Source organism: Medicago sativa, chromosome 8, assembly GCF_051527215.1.
Source record: "Medicago sativa cultivar Bolivia chromosome 8, Bolivia_mono, whole genome shotgun sequence".
NCBI classification, from domain to species: Eukaryota; Viridiplantae; Streptophyta; class Magnoliopsida; order Fabales; family Fabaceae; genus Medicago; species Medicago sativa.
The window spans coordinates 57,018,650-57,042,741 of NC_140756.1; the positions used below are offsets into that span (position 1 = coordinate 57,018,650).

The following is a 24,092-nucleotide window of genomic DNA, read 5'->3' on the forward strand; positions in this document are numbered from 1 at the left end:
GATACAGACTCAATTGACTTAAGAATTTCTAAGATATGACTTTGAGACACATAAATTCTAAGTGAATGCAGAACAATTTCAGCAGAGGTTTGACACTTGTATGAGAGTCTTTCGTTTAGCGTTCTTGCATTACCAAATCTCTAAGTCTTCACTCCTTTATATAGAGGTGTGAAAGAGACGTTGTGAAATTGCCAGCACATCAAAGAGTCGTTGTTGAAACTTGATCTTTCACCAATGATCTTTTGTCTGATCTGGTTGTTGTCCTATGAAGAACCAATTTGAAATCCATTCCTTATCCAAAGGAACATCTATGCAGGCGAAGCCGTATTCTAGAGCGGTTTTCTTGTCTTGTAGCGTGGACAAGAAACAGAGTAGTGGAGAAGGTGGTTGTACAGTTCGTACAAAGTACAATGTCAACGCTTTCGTCCAAAATTGCAAGCACATGCCTTCAAACATCTTTGAAATGACCATTGCAAAATTCCACTAATCTTTTGTTGTGTTTTCGAATCCAATAGACAGCTTTTGCAGTGATGATTCTTCAATCCTTGAATCTTTTGCAAATCCAGTTGATCTTCAGCTTCTGGTGAAATGACTTCTGATAAGGCAACTTCTGATAACATAGCTTCTGATGATGCAGCTTCTAAATGATACAGCTTCTGATAACGCAGCTTCTGATGATGTGGCTTCTGGACCTCTTGTCTTCAGGAGCACTATTCTTCAGGAGCACTTTACTAACTTCAGGAGCGACTTTTCTTCAGGAGCGCTTTTTCTCTTCGGGAGCGAGTTGCCTTCAGAATCACTAAGCTTCAATTTTGTTGATTCCTTTTGCTCTTTATTTGCTCATTCAGAACCAATAAATGATGTAATTTTTTTTAATTATGGTCCTGTACACTTGAACAAATATTAGCTAGTCCAATTTACAATTTTTAATACCTTGTTATCATCAAAACTCTTTAAGGTTTATTGTTAAACACATTTTGTTCCAACATTAATGACACTAGAATCCCTAGTTCTTGAGGGTGTTGAGTTTGATCTATATGAAATAATTTCTTAACTTGATTGAGATGAAGCACAATAATATCCTCATGAGGATCCAAATATACTATAATAATAGTAACTATATGAATTAGTTTAGAACTAATTCTTCCACATTCAATTTTGTTTTAAAACCATATCTCTCCCCCAAACTCAATATCCTCAGGAAAACTTAAAAATTTATGTCTCAAATTTTCTTAATTTGTGGGACGAAAACTTATAGTATTCAAACCTTTAAACAATATAGAATGTCACAAGTCATAACTGAATTGACTCTAATAATTGAACTTAAAAGACACATTGAATCATCATAAAATAAAAAACTTAAAATATCTTGATTCATTCAAAGAGAAATTAAAACAAAAACAAAAAATCCAAGTGATGATTCACCAAATAGTCTTTTAAATACAAAAATAATCCATTAATGACAATCTAAAAAATAGTTCAAAAATGAATAAAGCAATCTTTATCGACTTTGTCCATTCTAAATTGATATATCTTTCAACATCATTGGACATAAGTCAGTCAAAACTACCTTTCTTTATTTGCCCTTATCTTTTGAGGTATTTTCCCAATGAGCACTATTTTATTTTCTCTTGCTTCAGCCTTTCCTTATTTGCACACTTTATGAATTGATCATTTAAATGATCATTTCTAACTGTAAAAGTTATAAACTTAATTGTGCAAAGAGAATACTAAATACAGAATTCTCGAACAAGTCATATGATTGTAGAAATTACTGAATTTTCGAACAAGTCATATGATAGTCGAAATTATAGTGTCTTAGCAAGATGAAATATTTACATAATGTGTTCCTAACATTTTCTTTTCCTAATAACCTTAATGAAATACCCACTCTCCAATGAGAGCTTGTCTTTCTCTATATTGCTTTAAAAGCACTTTAGTTTAAGCAAAGAAAATATGACAAAATTTTTGTCATCTTAAATAACACCTCTAACACATATGATATTTTGGCTTTATGATATTACGTGACCTAAGAGATTTGGTGTATACTCACTTGTCAAACTTGATTCTCACATTAGGTGCTGAATTTGTGAGAGAATGTGAGTTTCACCATCCTTATCTAAGGTTTAGATCCAAGAACAGTATTAATATTATTCTTTAATTCCTAAAAGAACTTTTAAGGGTTAAAATTTAATTCAAATTAACAGATACATAAACTATATTAGTTTAAAGAGAACAAGAGTAGTAAAACACTCACCAAAATACCTAGTGCACCATCAATATCTAGTCTTTAAACAATAATATCAATTGCTAGTGGTATTTTACAGCAACGATCGAATAATGACAATTTACTTTGACAAAGAATAAATTCTTATAATTGTCATATGTTTATCATAATATATGTGAATGTAAACTCTTAAATATTTAAATAAGTTTACACTAACACAACATCGTCACACATGTCAATAAAATATTAAAGAAACGTGCTTCTTCATTTGTAAATAAAAGACCTTAACAAGATACCAAGCGCACCATTAAAACACAATCTTTGGATTGCTAAGAATTAACTGCTAGCGGTACTCTCAATGTAATGATCAAACATTGGTGATAAGTCCTGTCAAATAATAGTCACCTTTGGGCATCCTATTATCCACATGGATAATTACGTTATAATCACCACATATTTACCATCACATGTATGTAACTATTCGGCCAAGTTGTGCCTTCCTTGGGGCCGACGACAACCCGCATAAATAATTACACACTACATCTTTTGTAACTTCAGTTGAGTCGAATCTACACAACAGAGGTTACTTGGGCAACATTATTGTTTCAACTGACTCAACTAATTTTACTAGACAATTTTAATATATATTAAACAGGGTGATAAATCCTGTCAAATAATAGTCCCCTTCGGGTATCCTATTATTCACATGGAAAATTACTTTATAATCACCACACATTTAGTATCATATGTATGTAACTATCCGGTCAAGTTGTGTCTTCCTTGGGACCGACGACAACTCACATGGATAATTTCATACTACGCCTTTTGTAAGTTCAGTTGAATCAAATTTACGCAACAGAGGTTACTTTGGCAACATGTTGTTTCAACCAAAACAACCGCAATCACTAGACATTTCACTGTAAATTAAATGGGAATGGTCTTAAATTTACAAGGCACTACTGACATAATGTAAGCCAAATTAGTTCATTATGCTGCGGAGTAACCATAAGGTCACTCTCGACAACCCTTAAGTGTGAAGACAAATTCTCAAAATCTTCAAAGAAGATGCAAGTCATAGACCACACCAATGTGTGTATGACAATACATTTACAAATATTGCATAAAAGCGACAACAAACATAACATGAAAATTATCCAAATTGCATGATTAACAAATATGTTATTGTAGAAACTTAATAACAATAAACTCAAATATCACAATCATGATATAAACCAAATATTCAATTTAAAATCAAAAGAAAATTGAATCTTATATACACCAGAAATATTCATGCCACAATTGATTCACATATACCAATTGATTCTTTAAATAAAATAATGAATAACTCTAGACTGAATTATTTTGTAAATAAGGAAATATACTTTATGTTTATAAATAAACAAACAAAACTAGAATTATTATTTCTCAAATTTTAAAGAACCAAATTCTTACCTTATGCACAAAAAAAAAATGTTCATAATATTTTGAGATTCTATTAAAAGGCAACAAATATATCACAAATATATTTTAACTCTTTATTTGTCTACTTCTCAAAATAAACATTATGTACAAAATCTTTATGAATCAAAACTAATTTCAAATAGAAATTAAGCTACATAACAATGTTTGAAAATTATTTTTACCAAAAGATTTAGTATAAAATCAAGGGTTAATTATGTTTCTGGTCCCTATAAAATAGCGACCTTGTAAGTTTAGTCCCTACTTAATTTTAATAGCATTTTTAGTCCCTATAAAAAAAAATTTACTTATAATTTTAGTCCCTGCTAAAACAAAGTTTGATTAATTATCCTTAAACTCTTAAATTTTTGAACGAATTTTTTGAGACAAGATTAGAACACTATGAAAGGTTCGTTTACTAAAATTTAGAATTTTCTGACATGAAATGAATTAAATATGAATTTTTTAAAACGACAAAAGTTAAAGATAAAAAGTAATAAAATCTGGATGTAGAAATCAAATTTTGCGATAATTTTTTGCGGACGAACTTTTAGTAATGTTCTAAACATGTCTGCAAAAAATTGTTCAAAAATTTAAGAGTTTAAGCATAAATTAAACAAATTTGAATTGAGTAGGGACTAATACTCAGTGCAGAAAAACAAAATTAGGGACTAAAAATGCTATTAAAATTAAGTAGGGACTAAACTTACAAGGTCGCTATTTTATAGGGACTAGAAACATAATTAACCCTAAAATCAAAATCACCAAAATCAAAATAAAATCCAAATCTTTATCACTTCCATATTCAAAACCTTATTTAGTACGCGTTCATGAAGTGTGAGAATAAGAAAATGACATTAATGGAAAATAATCAAGTCTTGATTTCAAAGTGAAATACACAAATAGCCGATCCACAATTTATGCAATTAGCGGTGACTGAATTTGCTTTTAATTAAACTGGAATAAGCAAATATATATAAAAGAATTATCTCTGTTATTTGATCGGAAATTTGATATTTTACATATGTATAATCAAAAGTGCCGCATACAATGCATGAATAATTCCCTCAAAAATACATGAATAATTCTTAAATATATATAAGAACTTTTATATGCTTAAGATCATGTCTAAAATGGTTTCATCAATTAAAACAAATTTGTTTCAACTGCAAGCGTATGTTTCTAAACAAATTTTCAAACAAAAAAAAATAAAAAATCAAACCAATTGAAACCATTAACTTAAACTCCGATTGAAATGGCATAGACACTGGACAAGATTTTGAGAAAAAATTTACGCCAATATGGATATAAGGGCATCGACCAAACATTATGCCAATAACATAGAAAGCGTAAAACAAAGTCATGAAACAATTTGATCAAACAATCACCGTGACATATAATTGCATCTGGATCCATGATTCCAAACTCATGGAAGGAATATATACAGAAAGAAAGAAAAAACAATCAATCATGGATCGTAATTATGCTCTATAACCGAATCAAGCAAAGCTCCAAATTAAAACATAAGGTTTCATGAAAATATTAAAAAATATTAAGAAGTATCAGAAAACCAAGATTTCACATGGGCATATAGCATCACGGTTTTAAACCTCATGATAGCTACGATATATATAAAATTATCGATTAATAAAACAACAATCATCGAAAAATATATCAGCCAAAACAATTAAAACCTTTAACCAATTCGGATGATTGATGTATATATCGACCGAACAAACGTGAATCATGGAAAAAAAATCTCAATAGATCAAGCATGAAGACCGCTCTGATACCACTTGTTGGAAATTTAGGTCTTAGTAAAAAGAAATTTCATAAAACATGTTCAACGATTATGAATCAATAGCGGAAGCAAACAAAACATTGAACATGAATATGAACGGATCTACAACATGTTTGATTTATTAAGTAAGAATTAGGGTATTAGGAATACCTGGAGATGAAGCTTTGGTGGCAGCCCTCTCGACAACAACGATAAAGAGAGGAGGTGATCTGAAACAAACATCAACATCAACACGGTTAGCGGCGGCTGATTTGGTTCTTCCTCAACCGGTACCTTTATGCCTCAAGTTCTCTTCAGATGGGAAGAAGAGAAAGTTTGCCGTGTTCGGTATATTGGGGACCATAGCCTCTTTTATATTGGATGGCCATTAGGGTTTCCCATTATTCCGTTAATGGGCCATCCAGACATCCACTCATTGAGTCCATATCAACTAATTAAATATTTAATTAATTATCCAATTAGAAATCTAATAGCCTTATTACTTAATTTGATCACTAATCAACTAAGACCAACAATTGATAAATAGCTAATATAATTATTGTTACGATATTTGCCCACATAATGATATTGGAATATAATAAATAATAAAATATTCCAACAGAAAGCTCTACGTAGAAAATTTAAATCAATTGCTCTTCTACAGAATTGATTTATTGTTTAATTGAATTTTCAGTTAGATCAATTACTCCTGTTTCCTTCTAATTCGACTAAAACTATATATGAAAAGCTTGGATTCGATTTTTATGATCGTTGGACCTGCTTCACGTGCCATAAATAGTACTGCTATATTGGTGTTTCTAGTTTTTTTTATTCATTTTATTATCTGAATTTAACATGAAATTAAAGTTTTATAACATAATGAGTGACTTATAGATGAAGATTTGCCACACTAGATCAGTGCAGTTAAAGTTTTATTATAATTCAAGTGACAATTCAACTACAACAAAAGCGTCCAACCCACAACCATGAGGTTGCGCCAATAATATGGCTTTTTCGAAATAATATTTGCTATAATTCATCATGAACTTTCCCCTCTACTATTGGTACCTCCTGATGAAGCTTGACAAGATAAGGATTATATATCTCTACTCTTAATTAAGACCCAAAGGTGGGAGACATTGGTACAAAACAATAGTTACCAATCCATCAACAATATACAACAACTCCTTTTTCTTTTTCAGAAAGAAAGGGAGGAAGATTGAACTTTGATGATGGTGGAGGCATCAACGTCATCCAAATCCAATTTTCCAAGGAAAATGGCGGCATCGCAGAATTACCGAAGTCGGAAAAGTAGCCAAAGAAGAAGACATACTCTGCAACAAGTTATCTGAACCAGTAAATTTTCACAATCTCTCCTTTCTCCCAACAAAAGATGTTGTTCGCACTTCTATATCGTATCTAAGAGATGGAAAAACCATTGGTCTTCCCTCACCAAACTCTCCTTACACCAAGATTCCTCTCCCAGCTTTGTTAGGTTTGTTAACCAAGTACTTCTTGGTTCTCATTCTCTATTCAAAGAATTGGAATTGGTCACTAATACGGTTAATGTTCCCCATTTTCACCGATTACACTTCTTTTAGAAACCTAAAAGTTCTCAAGTTGTGTGGAATCAACTTCACAACTGACTTTCACAGCTTTTTTTTGCTTACATTCCCACTCTTAACAAAATTTGAGTCCAAAATTTGCGCTTGGTTTGTTCATGCATCTGTTTTCTATGTGTATACACCTCTACTTCAAACCATTTCCATTCAACATGACATTGATATGCCATATTATTATAAAAACCCTCCTACAAGTCTTATCAATTTTTATTGTTCTGCATTGCATATCAAGGAATTCAGTTATTGTAGTTTTTTACCACAATAAGTTTCAGTGCCATCCCCATGCCATGCCTCGGCTAAAATCATTGTACATGAGATCGACCAACGTTGTATGAGAGCTTTTGATGTTTTTAAACTTCTCAGCCAATTCAGTCAATTGTATAGGGTTCCTAAATGCACGTGTTTCCTTCAATTGACCATTATCTTCTTCAAATTTCACAACATGGAGAGAAGCCTAACTATCGGGCAATAACAACAGTACTCACAAGCACTTCCGCAGATTTACATATCCCCTAACGATAAATAATCAAAGAAAGTTCAAATAAGACTCTTGAAAAGAAAACAAATTAGATAAAGAAATAGTAAGACGATACAGTAAGTCCCAAACAGTATAAAGAATATTATCATATGCTAGGAATAACAAACCTTGAGAACATCAACACTAACTAAGCCAACCTCCAGATGTGTCAACATTGGAAATACACATAGCTCTTCTGGTTGCCTCAGATTCAGAATCTGCAATGGATGACACAACGAAACTGATTTATATTACAACAAAAGGATTAAATTTGGAAACCCGTTGAGAACAAATAAACTTATGAATATACATGCAATAGATATGGAAACAAGTTCTATATAGAAAATATGATTATCTTTGCCACACTATTAATCCACCAATTATATTATTGACAACATCAAGATATAAAGTATTCATGATTTGGCAGCACCAAATATATTATTTGTTTAAAAGGCTAAACGATATGCTTACCTTTTTAACTCAAATTTGATACACTAGGCATGACTGAATTGGATGAGAAGTTAAAAAACTTTGAAATCTGTCATATAACTTACATAGCTCTGGCTCTCATGTACAATGATTTTAGCAGAGGTATGGCATGGGGATGTTACTGAAACTTCTTGTGGTAAAAAACTACAATAACTGAATTCCTTAAGATGCAATGCAGAACAACAAAAATTGATATGACTTCTTGGAGGGTTTTTATAATAATATGGCATATCAATGTCATGTTGAATGGAAATGGTTTGAAGTAGAGGTGTATACACATAGAAAACAGATGCATGAACAAACCAAGCGCAAATTTTGGACTCAAATTTTGTTAAGAGTGGGAATGTAAGCAAAAAAAAAATTACTGCGAAAATCAGTTGTGAAGTTGATTCCACATAACTTGAGAACATTTAGGTTTCTAAAAGGAGTGTAATTAGTGAAAATGGGAACATTAACCGAATTAGTGAGCAATTCCAATTCTTTGAATAGAAAATGAGAACCAAGAAGTACTTGGTTAACAAACCTAACAAAGCTGGGAGAAGAATGTTTGTGTATGGAGGAGTTTGGTGAGGGAAGTCCAATGGTTTTTCCATCTCTTAGATAAGATAGAAGTGTAAACAACATCTTTGGTTGGGAGAAAGGAGAGATTGTCAATAATCACTGATTCAGATAACTCGATGCAGAGTATGTATTCTTCTTTGGCTAATTTTCCAACTTCGGTGATTCTGCGACGCATTCCACTTGGTGTGGTAAATGCTATGATGGTCTTATGAACATGCTAGCTGCTGGTGCCGCCGTTTTATTTGGAAAATTATATTTGGATGATGATATGACTCCGCCATCATCACAGATGATGCTGCTGGTCATAGTTAAATCTTTCTCCCATTCTCTCTGCAAAAGAAAAAGAAGATGTTGTGTGTTGTTGATGGAATGGTTACTATTGTTTTGTACCAATGCCTCACACCTTGGGCCTTAATTATGAGTAGATATATATAATCCAATCCTTACTTTTTATTAGCTTATATGTGAAGTTTTCTCTCAAAATTTTCACACCTCACTCAAAGTTAATTAGTGCCACTTTTTCCACATGATGCTTAGTTTTTCATACATTAAAAGTCACAGGCAAACACCTTGGAGACTAAGGAAATTGGGTAGCTGGTCTTGTTGTACTAACTTTCCACATCATGCTTAGAATGAGTGAGTGAGTGCCTCTTCTTTATCAATTAAAGTTACTCCTTAATATGGCATCATATGCATTATTATTATTTTTTTTTTTTTTGGTCAGGGGCATCATATGCATTATTAATATCATATAGAATGAATGATCAAATAATTTTTTTATTTTTTTCGGTTCAAGATTACATAAGTTTTTATTAGATACATAAGTACTTCAAAAATGTTGCATAATGAAGGGTGGGACTAAAAACTATTTTCAAAAGTTTTAGGAATATTAAATCTAACATTCTTTGGAGTATTTGGGGTTGTAGAAACAAAGTCCAAAATAATAATATAGGGCTGCTATTTTGTTTAAATGCAGGGAAAAAAATCTAAGATTTACTTTTGAAAAACCATAACCAAAATTCGTTAACTTTATGAGACAAACTATTTAATCTTAAAGTAATTCATATCAATTTTGTGAATCGTACAAGTTAATTGGTGGAGCTTATTTTTTTAATATACCCATTATTAAAATATAGAGATGTAATAGTGTTAACTTTTGAGATGAAGTGGTTAAGGACAAATCAATATAAAATTTAGAGTTCAAAATATGACAACAATCTTTGGTGTATATAAGACCATTGTTTTTCTTCTCATGCTTTGAAAATCTAACATATATACTTTTGTACATTTACGTGACAAATTGAGAAATAAAGAATCAAATATATAGCCGGCCAAAGGGTTAAAGCTATGAAGACACGTTGAAGAATCCTACTTGAAACCCTAAGAGAGTTTTGAACAAAAATATCAAAAGTTTCAAAGACAAATGTTCATCAAATTTTCATTGTGTGCACAACACTTAAATTAAGTAACAATTACACAACTTTCAATATTTAAAATATAATTGAACATGTTTTTGTACATCATTGTGGAAGACCTAGCACCCATATAAGGAAGGAAATACAATACCATATAATAATAATAATAATAATAATAATAATAATAATAATAATAATAATAATAATAATAATAATAATAATAATAATAATAATAATAATAATAATAATAATAATAATAATAATAATAATAATAATAATAATAATAATAATAATAACAACAACACTAAATTTTATTGAAGGGCCATAACCAAAATTTGTTAGTTTTATGAGATAAACTATTTGATCTTAAAATAATTCTTATCAATTTTCTAAATTGTAAAAGTTAATTGCTGGCGTGCTTATTTGTTGATATAACCATAATCAAAATTAAAATATAGGATATTTTTTGATATCTGACTAAATCTTTTCAGTTGTTGGATTCAGGTGGTTAAGGACAAATAAAAAAATTGACTTCAAAATCTGACAACAATCTTCGATATAAGACATCTTTTATTTTATATTTTCATAACTCGCAAAGTCCAACATATATATTTTTTGTACATCGACACGACAAATTGAGAATTAATGAATCAATTTCGTATCGGGTTAAAGCTTTAAAGATACGTTGAAGAGTCCTAATTAAAATCTTAATTACACTTGCAGGTTTTGAACAGAATATCAAAAGTTTCAAACACATTTAGTTCATCAAATTTTCATTGTGTGCACATCACTTAGATTAAGTACCGTTGGAACACTATAATTGTTGATGTGTGAGTTGAAATATTTCAATGTTTAGATAGATTAAAGAAAATATTAGTGTTTATATAGGAAAGGTATTATACTTTTTAGACCTGAAACATTAAATTTAATTATTTATTTTTTGAATTTTTTGTTTCAGTACACACATCATTGTCACATAAGCGATTTGCACGCATCAACATACGCTTAGCACATGCCAGAGAATGTTGATCACACACCTGCATGCGTCCTCCTTTAGTCAATTAACTCTCTGATTAAGTGTTCATTTATGAGGCAAGATCCAGTCACTAATTATGTAACGGTCAAATGATTTTAGTCATTGGATCTGTAACTTATCTTTGACCCCTCACCTATAAATATAACTTTCCTCTCTCACTTCTACTGACACTAAAAGTTCTCTCGAGTCGTCAATTTTTTTTCTCTCTTCTCCTTCCTTTAGCTTGTGATGACATTTTATTCTTTTCTTCTCACTTTTTGTCTGTCCCGTCATATTTAAAGAGTGTTTTTAAACCATAAGTAATAAAAAATCCGTTTAGGTCCCTTAACTTTATTTAAAGTATCGGTTTGGTCCTTTCTGTTAATTTAATTCAAAAAAACCTCAAGTATAAGGACCAAACTAATACTAATTAAATAAGTTAAGGGACCAAACTAATACTAATTAAATAAGTTAAGGGACCAAAATTTAAAGTTTTTTTGAATTAAATTAAGAGAAATGACCAAACTGATACTTTAAGTAAAGTTAAGGGACCTAAACGGACCTTTTATTACTTATGGGACCAAACCAATACTTGAAATCAAGTTAAGGGATCAATTGAGCATTTAAGCCTTTTTTTCACTTTATAATTTCATTAAAAAACCAAAAGACTGATTTGATAACAAAACTCAAATTTACTTAATTCTTGAAATTCCTTTCAACTTCCCTTGTGAAACAAACCAACTTAGCATCAACATCCCATAACCAAAAAAGAAAAAACCTTAGCCTGAAACATATACGACCAAACAAAACAATTTCAGTGTTTCATCAATCAAGAAATCAATGCCATACGGAAAAATACAAATTATGTCATTCTTAAGGGAATATCAAATTTTATATAAAATTTGAGGGGATATCAAATTTTCTTAAGCAATACTGAGAAAAAAATCAAATGGTAGTTGAGAAGAGAGGAAAAATATAGACTTATAAATTTAATTAAAGGATTTTAATTATTTGCTATACTAAACCAAGAAAAAGGACTGACATACAATGGTGTAAATGTGGAAGTTCCACGTTTTTTTCTATCTCTTAAACCACAATACAGTTTTAATACATTAGACTGCCATTTTTGCTCTGAAGTTATTCTTAGATGGAAAAATGACACCCTAGAAGTAGGATTAGCTACTGCCTCATGTTAAAATGAATATTGTCCTCATACCTTCATGGGCAATATATCAAATCATATCCTTATATAACATAGCACATGTAGGTGTCTTATATATGGTCATTCAAATGACCAAATGAAAAATTAGAGTCAATAAAAAAAAAACTAAACATTTAATATTAGTATGCCTTTCTAGGAGAACTTGCTCCAAATGATCCCCCAGTCGATAGATGTCTTTCTCGTTTTGATATATAGTTGTCATATTCAGCAAGAAACTTTCAACTCTCTTGCAAATTCCTTTAACATTAGCTAGGGGCATCCCTTGACATTATTCTCATCCTTTACCAGTACCTGCAAATTTAGCCAAACAGTTAGGATTAAAAGTTGTCACACTTAGACTTTGCCTAATTACCTTTATGGATCACATAATACTAGGCTTAAATAGGTCTTTCGTCCATGCAAATATAGGCCATTTGAATTTTCGTCCCTGAAGTTACTAATTCTTCCATTTTTCCATTGCAAATATTAATCATTTGAAAAATGGTCTTAATTACATCTAATTAGTAACTTCAGGGACGAAAATTCAAATGACTTATATTTGCATGGACGAAAAACCTATTTAAGCCAACCACATCGCCCAATCATCACTTGCCACATGGGCACCATGTCGCTAATGACAGCCCACCTCAGCAAAAAAAAACTTAATTAGGACCAAAAGTCAAATGATTAAATTTTGCAGTGACAGATTGGAAGGATTAGTACTTCATGACGAAAATTCAAATGACCTATTTTGCAGGGACGAAAGACCTATTTAACCCCATAATACTATAATACAAAAATAAAGATATACTATTTAACTTAAATTATGTGTTATAGATCTATAAATATGAAGTACTAATTTTGAAACGGAGGGACTCATAAGCTAGTAGATCAAATATGAAGTACACACAGAGTTTCTTAGTTTCTGTCATTCAACTAAGCTAGTAGATCTTTCATTGTATATAAGGTAAAATGACTTCTCTTATAACTCAGTTCAGTTAATTCAATAACAAAGAGCACATTGTTCTCTAATCTTTACCAAATGTTCGCATGGGAGCATGTAGACAGATGCACATCTAATAAGGGGAGAGCTCAAAATTAATGAAAATCAAATCACACTAACCTTTTTTAAACAACCGATAAACCACGTTTTAGTAATTTCTTCCTTTATTGTTAAACCTCTTATTCCTCTTCTACCGGGTCCAAAAAATAATAAAGGAAATAAAAATAAAATTAGCACCGAATTTTGTCAAAAAGATAATAAGAGAAAGGAAAAATAAACCTTCAATGGTTGTCGCCGCTGTGAAAACGCCGAAAGAGAAAAACATATATAGGAATTAGGAAGATAAGAATTACCGTGTTTTTTCTGAAAATCTTGAGAGATGACATCGACGTCGAATTCGATTAAGCATCTGGCGACATGGATTCAGCAGTGGAGAGATACAACATGAAGGAGAGTGTGATTATAGTAACTTGTGGGGTACGGTCGTAGGATTAGAGATTTAGAGTTTCCATTGCGGTGGTTTTAAGGAAGGATGGTGAAGATGGTGCCGCAAGCCTCAATGGCCATGATGATGAAAAAGATGGAGAAGTATAAGAGAAGAAATGTTGAAACAAAATATGTTGGGGGATCCTTTCTTGGTTGAGGGTTGGAAAGGTAAGAAAGAAAATTTTGGACAAGTGAGAAGGTTTGTGCGCAGCCTCTTCTAGGAATTGGAATGTGCATGATCAATAATGGTTGTTGGAAGAGGCAAAGACTAATCTTGGAGATGAGGCGTAATGAATGAATTACTGACCATGAGTGATATGAAAGGGTGTAGTTATAGGAGAATTTAATGCGATTAGAAAGGAGGGAAAAATTAGGGTAAATGACAGATTTGAATTAGGTTGTGGAATGTTGATTAGGATTATCACTTTAGAAGCAACTAGACTCTTGTCCAGCGCTATCGCGCGGGTCTTTCATTGACTTTTGATCAGTACATTTCAATAGATATCAACTGAAACATTTTTTTTCAAAAAGATTTCATTATACTATGGCATACATCATTCATCAAAACTACGTATTCAAATGCTTTCTATTGGACTTTGCTAAAAACAGGTGAACTAAATTGATGTAGTGGCTAAACAAAGTAAATTGGTAATATGTATAGGAATTTGACAGGGGTCAAGCTGCACGCCTTTAGAATAGAACAGGCATAGACGTAAGAAAAACAATGCATTAAATGATGTTTCATAGTTGTAGGTCTCTCAGTACACTATTACATTGAGCACACAAATAGCAGAAGGATTTTGGTTGCGCATTAATGAGTATAGGCAAGCATATAGCCCTATCAAATTAGTTTATCACCTTGAGCACACCAATATAGTTAATGCCACCCTTTTTTCGATTAGACAAATAGGAGAATGACTTTGTATAAGCATTAATGAGTATAGGTAAGCATATACTCCCTCCGGTCCTTATTATAAGAAACAATTGACTTTTTTGGTTCATAGAATAATTAATGTATCTTGTTATAAATATAGACTAGATACATCACTTACACAATGAACCTAAAAAGTCAACTTTTTCTTATAATAAGGACCGGAGGGAGTACTCCTATGAACTTATGCTAATCACCTAGAACACATCAAGTTGGTTGCTCCAGCCTATTTTTCGAGCCACTAAACTAATCAATGTGATCAGGTGGTTGATCACAGCCTTTGATCTATGCCATATTACACTCAAATCTAACTAAATTAATGAATGTGGTCAGGTGGTTGAGCACGTAAATTGACATGGATGCACTACTACACATGAATGGTTATTGGTTTAGGTTATAAGGAAAAAAAAAACGTTTGTATCATGAATTGGAATGCAATATCACACTCTAATGCACCATTACACAATGTTGTATGAATTTGAATTTTGAAGTGGGACATTCAGCAGCTTAGACTCAATCATGGTTAATTATTTTTCAAGATGGATAATTTGATAGTAATAGGAACGCATATGCAATAGCAAAGTATTAATCATATTCTATCCATAATCTGTAAATTGGAGTGCTGTTCTAAGATTGAATGAACCCAATAAATAAAATTATGTGAACACCATGTGGTCTTTAAATGCAAGAGCAAAATGCATACACAAACTCTTTGACAAATAATAGAGAAACCTTTTTAAAAGAAATATAATGAGTCCTAGACTTTCTAGACAACAGTAATTCTTCATCATACATATCAGCAAGCCTCATCAAAAATAAATTTCTGTTTGCGTAGATCATAGTCATCCCAGCACCATCACGAATATGGTAAAAATTCTTCAACATTGCCCAGTCATCAGTAAAATAAAGCCTAGTGTTTTTCTTCACAACCTTCACTTCAAATTCATTGTTACCCGGGTCACGGAGAATTACGTAAGGACCAACCTGCAGCCCATAAGTCCTTGAAAAGTATGCAGGCAACCTCCCCTTATTCTAAAACAGATGAATAACAAACTCAATATCAATTTTACAGTTTAGATATCTACATATAAACAACATAAAATTATAAGAAATAAAATTGAGCTTAAATGATAAAATAATTTAGTGGCTAACAACATATAAGAACAAAACAACAACCCTAAAGTGTTAAAATAATGTGTTCTCCTTCATAACAGATAATTATACGACGCAATTTCTTCCTAATAGTGGCAATAAACATTTCAGTGCAAAGGACCAACATCACATAAACTAATACAGACTGCAAGTGTGCAAAAATGATAAGGAAAAAAACAATAATTCTCTAGTCACAAAATTTAATTATTCAAAGCTAGTGGGTTAGATAAAAATGAATGTCCAAACATAGTGGGTTAGATAACAAAATCATAAGTTTTAAATGACACAGAAGGATATGCGATGCAAACCTTTCAACTGAATGAGGGCATCAGCTGTTTTTTGATCTTTGGCCACCATCATGAAATTATCCAAGCTCGACATATTCAAAGTGTTATGATCTAAATCAATATCCAGCCAAAAGATTCAAGGCAAACTGAATTCTTAAAAGCATGGTTATTCCACAAAGAGGTGGAAATTTATATAGTGGATCAATGGTGCTTGGAACAAAACAGAAGCCTATTAATTAAGGTGCTCAAAGAACGAAGTTAGAAGACGGCTGAGTTCATTTAAAAAAGACGGCTGAGTTAATTACAGGTAACAGGAAGTGATGCACTAATGTGTAAATGGGGTCCCAGTTAATTAATTCAGGTGGTTGGGCAATTAGGAGTGATCAAAGGCGCCAAAACCAGTTTAAGAATGCATAAAGGGGGTTTGGGCTGCAATTAGGGTTAGGGTTTTACACCAATCAGACCACCTTTGATTAATATTAAGTAAGATTAATGCTAAAATTAGGGAGGGAAAAATTAGGGTAAACAATAGCTCACCAGATAAGCTTTGTGAGAAGGTTTGTGCGCAGCCTCTTCTAGGAATTGGAATGTGCATGATCAATAATGGTTGTTGGAAGAGGCAAAGAGTAATCTTGGAGATAAGGCGTAATGAATGAATTACTGACCATGAGTGATATGAAAGGGTGTAGTTATAGGAGAATTTAATGCGATTAGAAAGGAGGGAAAATTAGGGTAAATGATAGATTTGAATTAGGTTGTGGAATGTTGATTAAGATTACCACTTTAGAAGCAATTAATGCTAAAATTAGGGAGGGAAAAATTAGGGTAAACAATAGCTCACCAGATAAGCTTTAGTAAATAAGATTATTTCTATTGTATTGGAAATTTTTTTACAAAAATAAAAAATATTAATTCATTCAAATTGATAAGGCACATCAATACAATACAAATTCAAAGACCGTAAAAACAAAAAAGATGAACATGCGAACAAACTCAAAACATTCTTGGTAATTGCATAAAACGATAGAGTATCTATGCCTACAAATATGACTATATTTAAGTATCTGGAATACTCATGTCTCTGTATCTGTAACGCTGGCAACGCCAAAGTCATTGGTTGAACCTGCATTTGCTCAAAGCTAATCTTTTCAGCATGAATCAAATAAACACCGCACTAAGACGGAAAATCAAAACAAACAAAGTTGTGCAAAGACGCCGAAATCACAAAAAACAAATGAAATAAGATTATAAATATGTGAAAATTCCTTTCAAAAAAAATATGTGAAAATAACTTATTTAACTAAAAAAGAAAGAAAAAAACAATTTTGAGAGATGAATTTGGGTCAAAATTGACTATATCATCCATCTTTGATGGATGAAGAAGAAAAGTAGCGACAACTAGGGTTTGGAAATGAGGGGAGAGAGAGAGAGAGAGAGAGAGAGAGAGAGAGAGAGAGATAGATAGATAGATAGAGAGTATTGTATTGGAATTATTCCTATTATAATATGATTTAATTAATTTTTTAATTAAAGATTTAAGTAATATTATACAAAAGATAAAATTGTAATTAAAAAAGCCCCTCAGTCGAATGAAGGATAAGAAATGTTAGAGGAGCCAAGCGAGAAAGTTGATTCATTCTCAAGGCCAATAACTCACAACATCGTAGTCTCAGATTTGATTATCTTTGATGTCAATTTAAGCGGACTAGTTTAGCATCTTAAAAAAAGAATAAAGGGTAAAATTGGAAAAGGAAAAAGTCAGACCAAATTAATGTATTTTCTTTAGATATATGTATAGATACATATACAAGATAATATATATTTTTTTACAAAACAAGATTATTAATTTTTGTCCTCTAAAAAAAATTACTAATTTACTTATGGGAACAAATATATCTTGTAAAATTCCTAAAAAAAATATGTCTAGTAAAATATATGAGTGAAGATCCATTTTATTAAGTTTTGGATTTTGAATACCTTGTGGTTCATTTTGGATCTTATTTTTGAATACCCAAATTATGTTAGTTGAGTTATTTACAAGGGGTTAGTAACTAATAACTAATTTTATGAAAAGTGATAGTCTACGTAAAAAAGAACATTGTAACAAAATTTAGTAGTGATGCTTAATGCAAATTTTCATTCAATAATTTCATCTTTGCAGTTTCTATATTCAAACTGTATGTGTTTCACATATGTCAGCTCAAATCTCTCTTAAGGCCTTCTAGTGAACCATATCCACATGTTCCTTTGACAAGTGTTAGAACCTATCTTTCTCTAACATTTCATTGTTGTATTGGTTGATGACTCGTTGTTCATGCGTTTTAGTAGCTGACTCGAAGTTCCTAATAAATCAATTGTCCAATATAGCAACATATGATCGTGGACATGATGGGTGTTGTGAATTTGAACTCTTTGTCAAAACCAACAAAAACAAAATTGTTGAATACAAATATACAGTATTATTTGTAATTGGTCACATTTAATGCACATATCACTATCTCCAGCCTCTAGACTATTGCATCTAATGGTGATCAAACATAGAAAAGCATGAATAATCAGATTAAACATATGTATCGAATTAATGAATTGATTGAAAACTAGAATGGTAGATTACATAAAACATTCATGCTGTAATATATCAAACCAACTGAAAATAAGAATTACAGTAATTATAATATATTTCTAAGACAATGAAATAAATAAATTTCAAAAGTTACCTGTTAAAATTGGTAGTATTTGCTTGTGTTTGGTTGAAATTTTCTCATAAGTCACTCATGTATAGAAAGGATAATGAAAATACCAGAATGGGATTCCAAGGTAGACTGGACCAAGTTGTGATGAGAATCAATGTCAAATAATATTAGCTTTTATCATTCAAAATAAGTTAGATTAATGATCCCCATTGCCATTGATTCCCATCACAACATGGACCAGCAAACTAAGGGAAATTCAATGGACCAACATATGTATTTGCTGAATTGGTGCATCCGCTGCATATTAAGAACATGTATAATAATATTATTTGGTTAGTTGGTTTCATATTTGACTATTATGGAGAATGTACTCAATGTAGTACACAATCCTTCATTCATTGGTACTATATTCTTGCTTCCTTCATTCATTGGTACTATCTTCTTGCTTCAAAAAGAACAGTAATCTGTTTAATTAGGATTGTACTGCCCAATTTGCACTAGAAACATAATCTTGTACTTCTGAGTTTGTAATAGAAACAAAACCTTGTACTTTTGAGTTTGTCCAAGATTATCAGTACAACACTAATCAAAGGCAGTAATATAATGCAAGATTTAGAAAGAAAATTACAGTAAATTCATTATTTTTAGTATCAACCTATGAAACATTTGCACATACACTCAATACGACACTGACACTTGTAATAATTTGAGAAAATAAATTAATTAAATGTAGTCAGATATATATATATATATATATATATATATATATATATATATATATATATATTAAAAAGGTAAATGTAGTCAAATATATTGGTGTCGGACACTTATATACTATAAAGCACGGATACGAACACGGACACGGGACACGACACGGACACTAATAATTTAAAAAAATCACATAATCCAGTGTAATTACAAATATCGATAACGGGTTGGTGTCGAACACGTGTCCGACATCAGGACACACCTAATCCGAGAAGTGTTTGTACTTCATAGCTTATATATTATAATAATGTGTGGTGTGAAGAACATAAGCATAAACAATTGTAGGTGGAGTCATATTACTTACAGGAACATAAAGCAACAAACAATTACGGAAATATTAATTTATAATCCAAATTCAATGATGACAACCACATGGGCTTTCCTTCACAGGAAAAAAAATGTTCAAAACTTTTATGCAACATTTTTTTCCATATTTGGTCAAGAACCTTAGCAGCAGGGAAAGCTTTAACAACAGAGAAAGGCTCAACAGGTTTACCAAGAACCAAAATTGCGAAATAAAAAATGATGGGAACAAAAATTGAGGATTGACCATGATAAGAGGATCAAACTACATTTAAGCCTAAATTATTGAGTTTAGGGGATATAAAGATGACTTGGTGGCCGATGTGGAGGAGCTAAGGAGCATAGTGATATGGAACTCGATCTTTCGAAACCAACTCCATGCATAATCCTAATAATTTTAACATTGACCATTTAAAAAAATTGTTTTATTTCGATAAAATTCATCCATATTGTAGAGTAGTTTAAATGATAGTAGTGGTTGTATATGTTGTTATGTTATGTTAGTTACAAGGATGCTAGTGACTAATAGCTAACTTACGCAATGGAGGACTGAGTATTGCTCTGAATCGGCTAGAACGCCCAATCCAAAGCCGCGTGGATTAAGCCCAATCAGTGCGTAATACCTTAAGAGAACACGCTAATTCTAGTGTGGACCACCGCGCTGGATCACACCTCCGTCTCTTCTGCATCGTCCATGTAGCCTCCAACGGCTCTCTGATGAGGTGCCACGTTTTACGGAAGTCGTTAGCGTCTCTTTCACCTATATAAGGAAGACACAGCGTCATCCCCAAGATATGATTCATTTTGACACTTACTCCCACATATACAACCTCATTTCTCACACTGACTTGGGCCTTGGAGTGTTAACGTGCTTACAAGCATCTTTCGCTCCGCCATGAAAACTAAACCACCACTGTTCCAAAACACCGCACGCAGCCGTTGCCAATCTCTGATCACTAACGAACATATCAAGTATATAAAAATAAGATCCACATTGTAATAGAATGTAGAAGTGATATTGAATACAATTTTTCATTCAATCATTTCATCACTATACTTCATCTATTCAAATTATGTGTTTTACATATGTCTGATCAAACCTTTCGAGGGGTCATCTGATGAGCCATATCATTTACTTCCTTTGACTAGTTGTTTTAGAACCTATCTTGCAACCCGAAAGATGTTCTCCAATATGAACAGTGTTGTATTATGAATTTATGATGTAAATAACTATCTTCTGCTGATCTTAGCATTTCTTATGTTGAAGAATTGATTTGCTTATTAAGTAAGTTTTGCCTTTAGAATTCTTAAGTTGACATTTTTAGCTAAATAAACTTTCAATAAAGCTTTAAACTTGTTTTCGTAAAAAAAAAAAAAAAAAAGAAAAAAAAAAGTCTTGATTTAACCGACATTGATGTAGGCAAATCCATAGACCTCTCTTGATCTGTCTACCTCTCTTAATTCATATCTAACTTTTGGTTCAACATTTGTGATCATTATGGCAGTACCTAATTGCCATTGATTCTCATCACATCATCAGCCATCAAAATCAACATTAAATGGTATCATTTCTCTGTATTACTATATAATCAAAAAATGGATCATAAGTGAATTAAACTAATAAAAGAAAAGCAATATACTAAGATTTAGGTCCACCATATCAAAGTTGAACAATAAACTAGTCATTAGAAGTGGGATACATGTGTCAAAATCAACATGGTTATCTGCATAACTAGAAGTACATACATATTTGAGAATTTTTTACCTAAAACATGGTTTGGAAAAAGTTAATAAACTAAAAGAAAAAAAACATAAAGCAATTACTGGAAAATTAATTTATGATCCAAATTCCAACTGAAATATTAATTTATGGTCGAAATTAAATGATGACAACCACATGGGTACTTTTGCAACATTTTTTTCTTCATATTTGGTCAAACAACTACTAATCCCAAGCATAACAATGCAAAAAACAAATATCCCCATTACAAAATCCATCATCACCCCACTTTTATTTCACCACTTACAAAACTAAAACCACCAATTAAATCAACTAATTAGTAAAACCAGCAATGACAGCACGAGGCTCAAGAGCCTTAGCAGCAGGAGAAGCTTCAACAGCAGGAGAAGGCTCAACATGCTTACCACCAACAAGCTCTTGAGGCAAATCCTTAATACCCCTCAAATAAAATGTGTAGAACATCTTAAAAGGAAAAAAAACAATTTGATGCAACTTCACTTGACCTTTAACACCTTCAAATATTCCAGAACCACCAGTCACAGCTAGATAAGTGTCCTCATGATAGGTTAAATATGGTCCTTGAACTGCTAAGTGACCATAGTCTCCAAAATGGAAACTGTAGATAGCTTCATATCTATCACCATTCTTTTCAGCTTTGTGTTGGATTAAAATGCAAATACCAGCTGTTATTCCAATACGTTTTTGTAAGTCACCTGTGTATAACTGCATGAATCAAGAATAACATAACTTTTAATTAGTAACATTTTTTCACAAAAAATGAAAAACTCAATCTAAATGACACAAATTAATGAGTCTACTACGATATAATTACACTCTAGCCTTAAATTATTTGGAAATTTTAAAATAGGTCATTTAGCAAAAACAACAAAAAAATTAGATCCCTAAACAACTTTTTAACGGAGTCTTAGAACCTTCAATTTTTAATTATAAGTGACATTTTAAATAATTTGTAATTATGTCTCTAAAGGTCAAGGATGCAAAAAGAAAATGTTGAAGCAGTACTAAATGTACCGTCCACCACCACATCATTGAAAATAATTTAAAAGTTGAGAGATCCAATTAAAAACATTTTTTACTTTATAGGCCAAATTACAATTACTAACAAATTTAGAGATCCAAAGTTCAAAAACCTATTTAAAAATACTGAAATAGATCATGGAACAACGAAGAAATTAAACCGATAAAAAAACTACCAATAATTTTGATCACAAAAATATAAAAGAGAATTAATAGAATGAAATTTACTTTGTTGCTGAAGGAGACTAAGTCACCAAGAGAATTGATACTTTTATTGCTTAACCTCGAGTAATGAGGGCTACCACGGTCACTCTCATTAAACTCATAAACATGCATTTCTTGAACTTTTTCTGCAAAATCAATCAAAGAAACAAAAAAAAAAATGTATCAATAAAAAAACCAAGAAACTTTTGAAAAACACGTATATTTGGTATGAATATGATTATTACCAGTGTCAGCATACTCATTTGCTTGGCTTTTGCAAGTAAAAGATTTCATAGGCAATGAAGAAAAGCAAGATTGTGAGAATGCAGTGTTCATCCTTAGGTTCTTTGTGAAAGCAGATGAGGGTGTGAGGAACGATTTTGGGGTGGTGGCAAAAGCAGTTGGTTTAACAAAGGAAGATGGAATAGTTCTCAAAGCATAGCTTGAAGAGGCCATTGTTAGATGATAAAATAAAATTGCTTAGTTATATTGTTTGTTGATTCTTACTAGCTTGTGTGATGAATAATATAAGCAATGGTGATTTATATATATTTCACTGAAGATATAATATACAGTACATGCTAGTTCAATGCATGGTCAAAGAAATATGGACGGTGGATTAGAAAATTGAAGTGTGGCTTCTACATTTTCTTCCGTTGGGAAATTGGAACATCATCTTTTCAAGAGAGTTTAATGGAAATTGATAGATATTGGCACCACTATACTGCATCATTATTTTTAATTTAATTTTATATTTGATTAATTTTTCGGTCTAGGTTCAACATTTTAAAATTTGTTTTGAATTTTCTTCAAAAAAATTGTTATTTAGTGATGAAAGAAAACAAAGGGGTCCTCTGCTACTCTATTTTTGCAGTGATTTACGAAAATTGTTATTTATTTTGTTACTACAATTATTTTAAAAATTTTCCTCATTGTTATTATTGTATTTTAATCTTTAACTTCTTTGTATTTCTATTTTCTAATTATATTTATTGTATGTTTTCATCTATTTTTTCCTATTGGTATTTGTTCAATGTGAAAATGGAGAGAGAGAGAGAGAGAGAGAGAGAGAGAGAGAGAGAGAGAGAGAGAGAGAGAGAGAGAGAGAGAGAGAGAGAGAGAGAGAGAGAGAGAGAGAGAGAGAGAGAGAGAGAGGCCACCCTCTAATGAAGCGTAAATACATATCCTAACGGAATTCGAA

General features: G+C 31.6%; 1 protein-coding gene and 2 long non-coding RNA genes across 3 annotated transcripts; all 3 read right to left on the reverse strand.

The window, feature by feature from the left end:
• Nucleotides 1–6,360: 6,360 nt before the first annotated feature.
• LOC146899807 (uncharacterized) lies at nucleotides 6,361–8,215 on the reverse strand. The gene is made up of 3 exons (XR_015023971.1): nucleotides 8,076–8,215; nucleotides 7,733–7,822; nucleotides 6,361–7,599 (listed from the first exon to the last, which is right to left on the reverse strand). It is a non-coding gene; the product is annotated as an uncharacterized LOC146899807 (long non-coding RNA).
• Nucleotides 8,216–15,336: 7,121 nt separating this feature from the next.
• Nucleotides 15,337–19,164, reverse strand: LOC146899808 (uncharacterized). The gene is made up of 3 exons (XR_015022932.1): nucleotides 18,862–19,164; nucleotides 16,166–17,267; nucleotides 15,337–15,737 (listed from the first exon to the last, which is right to left on the reverse strand). It is a non-coding gene; the product is annotated as an uncharacterized LOC146899808 (long non-coding RNA).
• Nucleotides 19,165–21,756: 2,592 nt separating this feature from the next.
• LOC146899809 (allene oxide cyclase, chloroplastic-like) lies at nucleotides 21,757–23,428 on the reverse strand. Its single transcript, XM_085736167.1, has 3 exons — nucleotides 23,137–23,428; nucleotides 22,916–23,037; nucleotides 21,757–22,372 (listed from the first exon to the last, which is right to left on the reverse strand). Exons 1-3 carry the CDS (start codon nucleotides 23,345–23,347, stop codon nucleotides 21,962–21,964), a joined length of 744 nt encoding a protein of 247 aa, XP_085592293.1. The 5' UTR covers nucleotides 23,348–23,428; the 3' UTR covers nucleotides 21,757–21,961.
• Nucleotides 23,429–24,092: the final 664 nt, after the last annotated feature.

Coding starts and splice junctions, on each gene's coding strand:
- LOC146899809 (XM_085736167.1), bottom strand. CDS start 23,347: ATGGCCTCTTCAAGCTATGCTTTGAGAACTATTCCATCTTCCTTTGTT. Junction 23,038..23,136: donor AAATGAGTATGCTGACACTG/GTAATAATCATA, acceptor TTGATTTTGCAG/AAAAAGTTCAAGAAATGCAT. Junction 22,373..22,915: donor TAGTCTCCTTCAGCAACAAA/GTAAATTTCATT, acceptor TGATTCATGCAG/TTATACACAGGTGACTTACA.